The sequence below is a fragment of the Montipora foliosa genome, chromosome 3 (genome assembly GCF_036669935.1).
Source record: "Montipora foliosa isolate CH-2021 chromosome 3, ASM3666993v2, whole genome shotgun sequence".
Lineage (NCBI taxonomy): Eukaryota > Metazoa > Cnidaria > Anthozoa > Scleractinia > Acroporidae > Montipora > Montipora foliosa.
This window is the reverse complement of record NC_090871.1, coordinates 32,914,244-32,920,892: the sequence shown is the minus strand read 5'-3', so window position 1 is coordinate 32,920,892 and position 6,649 is coordinate 32,914,244. Positions and strand designations below refer to the sequence as shown.

Sequence of the window (6,649 nt, the reverse complement as noted above, 5' to 3'; positions counted from 1 at the left end):
CTTATCTTGTATTTTTGCCGCATTGAATCTTCATGACTATTTTCTATAAGATTTGATATCCTTGCTTAGGTTCAAGCTTTTTTGTATGTTTTCATCTCCTGAATCAAAGGGTTCAGATTTTTTTGACTTTTCCTTTTCATTACTTGTTTGAGGCGGGCATGAGTTCAAAAACTTAAAACGACCTTAAAATCTGGACTCAAAAAAAATTGCGCTGTGCTGAGCTAAGGGAGAAGACCAATCGCCTAGCTTTTCGTCGAATTTTACTTCTAAGGATACTAGTCTTTTCGCAGGCTAGTTATCCTCGAATTCTGATTTTATTTTTACCTATTTTGCATTACAATTGCAAAACGTTACTTTTCCTTTCGTCTGTAATTGCAATCACAAACTATGGTCTCTAGTGGCAAACTATCGTCTCTAGTGGACTCACTTTGAAAAAGTTGCTGCATCGGGTAAATCCCGGTTCCCATATGTGGGATAAGCATAAGCACAAGCATAAGCACAGGACGTTCTCACACGTGAAACAGGGGAAATCAGGCAATACGCAAGCGCAATAACGTCGGAGGAGATCTGGAACGATCCCAAAACGGCGGAAGAGAAACTGTTAGTAATGATGCTGTGATTGTTCTTATCTTACGTCCGTGCCCACTGATGAAAGAAGCACAAACGTGAGATAAGCATAAGTGCAAGGAAAGGGAATTTTCCTTTTCTTGTTCTTGTGCTTCTCCTTGTGTTTATACTTATTTTACGCCCGTCCCCACACGATTTTTTGTGTACTTACGCCTATGCTTGTGCTTGTGCTTGTGCTTGTGCTTGTGCTTGTGCTTATTCCACAAGTGGGAACCTGTTGAGAAATGCTCAGAATAGATTAAGTCGATTTTTATTAAAGTGCCCCTGTGATAAAAAAATCACTTCCTTTTTTCCTTCAGATTTTGAAAGTGTGTTTGCTTAACACCTGACTGGCAAAATTTTGAGCTTTTATTTTTATCCAAAGGCCGTTTACTTTGAGTGTGAGTTTTGGATTTCACGGTCCGCCATTACTCACGTTCAAAACTGACCGATTGGACCTCAGACGGTTGGATCCAGGGAAAAGTGACGTCAGAGGCTCACTAGCTTAAAATTTCAGCGTGTGAACGCAGCTTATTATATATGCAAAGCGTGAGTTTAAATGTCTGAAAGCCCAAAAGCCCCGTGCTGCATATTAATTCTGCGGCGTACACACGTATTGCATTCTTAAACTAGTGAGCCTTTGACGTCATTTTCTCCTCGATCCAGCTCTCTCAAGAACATAATGTTAGTAATGGCGGACCATTAAATAGGAAAATTACAGTTAAAATAAAGAGGTGTCTTTTTGAAATCAAGGCTTAAAACGTGGGTCTTGGGTCATATAGTGTTCTGTTAACATAGTTTTGAAATCCAAAGAAAAATATGAATTGATTTTTTGGTCACAGGGGCACTTTAACCTTGCTTGTACGTCCTGTCGTACGTGCTGTGCGTACGTCGTGATGTTGAAATACTTTTTCTATATCAGGCGTGTTTGGGAGAAGCTGTTACACTTCCTCAAGTGAAGCAAGTTATCAAACAATGGACACAAGCTTACGAAGGTAGGCAAACGATTGTAATCCCTCAGCGCATTAAAATGCAGTTGTTCAGAATACGTTATGCACATTTCGACAATAATTAAGTGAATTTATAAAACATTATAAATTAAAGTTAATGTGACAACCATGGCCTCTGCGCGGGATATGCATTTGAGCCCAGGCTTTCTCTGTTACAGAGCAACCTTGTTTCACGTGAACGTCACACCATGCACCTCATCCAATCACATTCTAGGCGCCTCGTGCTTTGGACTAATATGTCAAGTCCCACCTTTGCTACTGTCATTCCAGTTCTGTCTGAGCTTAAAAGCTCAGAAGCATCTTCACTCAAATTCCCTCCCTCTTTCATACCTGGTGCCTCAATAGCATGTCCCAGGACACGACATGAAGACTAATGATAGCTAGTTGTACACTATCTGTGGATTTGTTACAGTTAATAACCAATTTTAATATGGACTCATGCAATGTTTGCATGTCAATGACTCTCTTTTCTAATATGAAGGGTTAAATCCCCCTTTGTGCTTTGTCAAATAATTATGTAGTCAATATTGTGAAATAAAATACCGGTGGAGGTGAATTGTTCCCATGCGGGTCACCCTTTGTCCTATAGACTCACTGTACTAGGGTTTTGTGCCTTCTGATCGCGCACGGTTACCGTAGAAACCAGGGGGCGCAACCCTAGATAGTTAAGGACCTCTCATGTGAGGGATTGTAACCCTCTGGAGAGGATTGTGGCCTTGGGGATTGTAACCCCTTGGAGAGAATCGCGACCACTCTTGCCGGGCAACTTAGTTATCCTACCTTTTCATGACCTGCTAATGGAGTACTTCATCTCCTACCCCATTACGCCACAAACTGTTGTCTCTTACACTTGTTGTCATGGGTTGGTAACATTAAGTTGAAGTTAATCGGTTTGCATCTGAGTAGGGCTGGACACAAATTTCGCTATGGTTTCATTTCACATTGATAAAACACAGAGAACTTTTTATAAAGCAAATATGGCACAACAAAAACGAGAAAAATGAAGTGCTTACATTATGACGACTGCGGAAGTGATGTACGTCAGCATTATCGTCTTTAGTGAAGTCGAAGTTTACTACATTTTATTCACATTTTATATGAGAAATGTGAGTCATGTTTTTATCTCTTGACTTGTATATTATTAGGCCAACGCGTCGGCCGACAGTCGACCGACAGTCGATCGACGCGTTGGCCGACGTGTTGGCCGACGCGTTGGTGGGATCGGATTCTTAACTTTTACCTATATTTTCAGGGGCACCCAGCGATAATCTTTGGTTAAATATGTGTTCGGGAGAGTCGAACTGCTGTAGATTTCTATACCAAAACATCGCCTAAAAGATTCCTAACCAGGGAAAAGTAGTGTCTAACGTTTTCGGAAGGGATATTTTCGCAATTTTTCGCACTTAAAAAGCCAGGTCACCTAGCAGTTTCCGATGAGCAAATTGTTCGCTGGGACGTTCTCAGAAGGCCACGTTTAGCTAGCAATTTCTGAAATGAAGATGTCATTCCCTAAAATTTTCGGACACTTCAATTTTCACCTAAGATTTCCGAATAGAATCAATTTCTTCAAAGTGACAAAAACATCTCTTTACACAATCTTTATACATTACAAGGAGCCTAGAAATGTCTCTCAAAGGCTTTTAGGTTAAGCTGCTCGTTAAATGCCCTTGTAATTTAATTGTAGGTAGGCGCCCCCGTTTAGTTTACTAGATAAATTTGATACATTTGACACATGAACTGATAAAGTTATGTTATGTTATGTCGCCATTTTCTTGTTGCAGTTCCACTAGAAGAGGACGTTGAGGTTTTAAGGAATTACCTCATACAACTAGTTGGTACACAGAACCTAGAGCAGCTTTGGAGAGTATTGAGGTTCCTTGACAGGTATAACTGTAATTTCATTTCGAATGTGGCAAAACACGGCCCAGGGCGAGAATAAAAAAATCACAGCAAAGGGATACGTTTAACCAACAAAAGCAACAGGAACATTTGATAGGGTGCAGAGATGGCGCAGTGGTGAGAACACTCGCCTCCCACCAATGTGGCCCGGGTTCGATTCCCAGACTCCGCGTCATATGTGGGTTGAGTTTGTTGGTTCTGTACTCTGCACTGAGAGGTTTTTCTCCGGGTACTCCGGTTTTCCCCTCTCCTCAAAAACCAACATTTGATTTCATTTGCGTTAACTTGTTAATTTCAATTTACAGAGTCCCCGATTAGTGCTCTACAGCGCTAGAAGATTAGACACTTGAATAAAGTTCCTTTTCTTTCTTCATTATATATGATCGATTCATTATTCTTTTGTCTATGTGGGAATTCATGGCCGTGTTTTAGAGCTCAAATGTCTTTAAAGTGCCCCTAACCTCATTAATTTCGCAGTAGTCAAGTTTAGCACCGCAAAGAAAATATTTCACGTTAACACATTACTTTTTCGCTTTTAACAGGTCGTACACATGGTAAATTGCGTGAAGTTGACAAAATTGGCAGTTTTTTTCGCGTCGAGCTAATAAGAGCCATGGGTCTATTCATGAGGTGACGTCACAGATGCTTTGCATTTTTAGTTGTGAAAGAATATTTTCCTCTACAAAGCTTGACGTCATCTCCAGGACAGACCCGTGCCTCTCACTACGTCAGCTTTCTGGTTTTATTAAGTTTTACTGCGCATTTAATGAGAAATTTGGACCTGAAAATGGAAAAACTGTGTTTGCTATAGGTTAAGAGATTTAAAGCATTTAAGAAAAATACTTCATTTTTGGACACTTTAGAGTTACTTCTTCATTTTTTAAATTCCTGTAACGTCTTAAGCAAGAGTTCACGTCTTCCCTTAGCGATGCGCCAACTAAAGTCTAAGAAACTCCATTTTACGAATAGTAAGTTTCCATGTGTTAGAGTGAATCAATATGATCTTTGGCTGCTCGTGTAAAAACGTCTATTGATCAAAATACGAGGAAAGACGTGTTGATAGGTTTGCATTAAAATCTGTGGTATTTTGTAGGACTGTAGATGGACGCCAAGGTTGGCAGAGTGCGTGCTGTGCAGTTTTGACTCAAGTTCAACAAACCATCAACACGATGTATCGTACCAAACTAGCTGTTAACTCGCTCAAGTTTGCGCAATGTTCTGTTTTCTCACCTGAAAATAAGATGGACTGTACGAGTTGCAAATAGAAAGAAATGTTAACAGGTGACAGGCGAACTGACAAAAAAAGCTCCACTAATCTAACTGGAGCTAAAAAAGTTGTATTCATTGATAAAAAAAGGCACAAATGAATGTACGACAGAATAGGATTCTATACAAAACTGAATCAGTGAAGTGCTGCATGTGAGGTGCTGCATGTCCGTGACATTCTACATTAAATTATCTTGGTTTAGAGTATTTATTGTAAAATGGGTGATTGAATAAATTTGTTTATTTTCATGTCCTGGCCTTGTGTTATGAATACACAAAGAAAGAAACATTTTTCACACAGTTTGTTTTCAACTCGTTTATCATTGTTTCTAAACTCATTCTCCTGAACAGAATGCGTCCTTCTGGTGTGCTAATAACAATGAAATATTTTAAAGTTTGAGGAACTTAAGGCAAATATATATGGGCGTAACGAAGGTGGGGTCTGTTTTTGTTTGCGAAGTGATCAAAATTATGAAATTTGTGATGACATGTGGACTGAAAAACGTGGTTGGTTGTATCATCCAACAGTCCACCATCAAGACCTCTTTTAGTATCTGTCGTAGACCTCCTGAATTTGAAAAATTGACTCAGGAAATTGGATTTTTTCTTTCTTTTAGGTTGTATTAAAGGACCCTAGTCACCCACTTTACATTGCGCGCCCACAACACTTCAGTCGCCATTTTCGGTGTAACCGAAAATGGCGAATTCTGTGACTATCGAAGTAATCTGTTTCCATCGGACATCAAATGGGCTATATAATTCTGTTTTTCATGGCAAAATAAGCTAACTTTATTATAATTTCATTTTCTATCATTATGTGTGACTTGCTCTTCGCAACATGTTATCGAGTGGAAGCGGAGATCGTTGTTGAACAACATCTTCTGTTGGAGTTGCAGCGAGGAGTACCGCAATTATTCAATTGTGATTCAACAAAGAACAGAGGGCGTTTAACGGCTAGAATGATCAGAATCAGTGTATTATCATTTCTGAAAAGTGGAGAAATAATTTCAGTTCTTGGATTGCATTGCAAGGAATCACGAACAGCGAATTCACCGTCCGATCGATAATTCTGGTTCAAATAATGTTATGCGTGTCTTCCGCTCGAGCTGACAGCACTGAACAAACAGGCAAACATTTGAGTACTGGTCGCTATTACACTCTGTAAAAGCCTTTATCTTTTCGTTGTACATTTCATTTTCTCACCGATGATAAAACTTAGTTTTGTGGAACTGAGCAAGCTTGCGTGTGACATATTTTGATATTGATCTGGAAAGTAGAGGTCATCTTGTGTTTACTTTACAGGAAGAAGAAATTTTTGTTGGATAATTCAACACCCGTTTGAGGATTTGGTAAACTTTAAAACGAAGAAATGCTAGGAACGTAGAATAAGAGATTTCATCTGATGCTACAAGTGTGAATTGCGATTTGCGTGAGCGACAAATGAAACCATCTCTAATTTACATTTACTGAGACCCAATACTGCTTCTCATTATTTACAAAGTACCGCGCAAGCAACAAATTAAACTAAATTAAACTGTCGTGCCTTGTTTTCAGTGTCATTTTTTTGCTTATCAAATAAATTTAGGTGAGTCGATAAGTATATCTCGCATTTTCTCAAGATTATTTTTGGTTTGGTCAAGTCCCAAGAGCAATAAAACACTAAAACTCCCGTATGTCAACAAAAACATGGGCGTGGCTGACTAGGGTCCTTTAACGTCAATATTATGCCAGATACGACATAGGTTAACGCCTTTAAGCCTAAACAAGTACTTGCGATTTTTAAGGTTGCCTATTGGCTAACACGTTTCATCGACGAAAAACAGAGACGAAATAAGTCATAAGATATCTTCAGTCATGGCCTGGGCCTC

General features: G+C 39.3%; 1 protein-coding gene across 2 annotated transcripts in view; it reads left to right on the top strand.

Moving 5' to 3' along the window:
• The window catches only part of LOC137997322 (DNA repair protein REV1-like), a 37,783-nt gene extending 32,759 nt beyond the window's left edge, over window positions 1–5,024 (top strand). For both annotated transcript variants that reach the window (XM_068843247.1, XM_068843248.1), the window contains exons 13-15: window positions 1,529–1,601; window positions 3,398–3,500; window positions 4,609–5,024. In XM_068843247.1, the coding sequence (XP_068699348.1) occupies window positions 1,529–1,601; window positions 3,398–3,500; window positions 4,609–4,780 (348 nt within the window). In that variant the 3' untranslated portion in view covers window positions 4,781–5,024. The remainder of the gene's footprint in view (window positions 1–1,528; window positions 1,602–3,397; window positions 3,501–4,608) is intronic.
• Window positions 5,025–6,649: the final 1,625 nt, after the last annotated feature.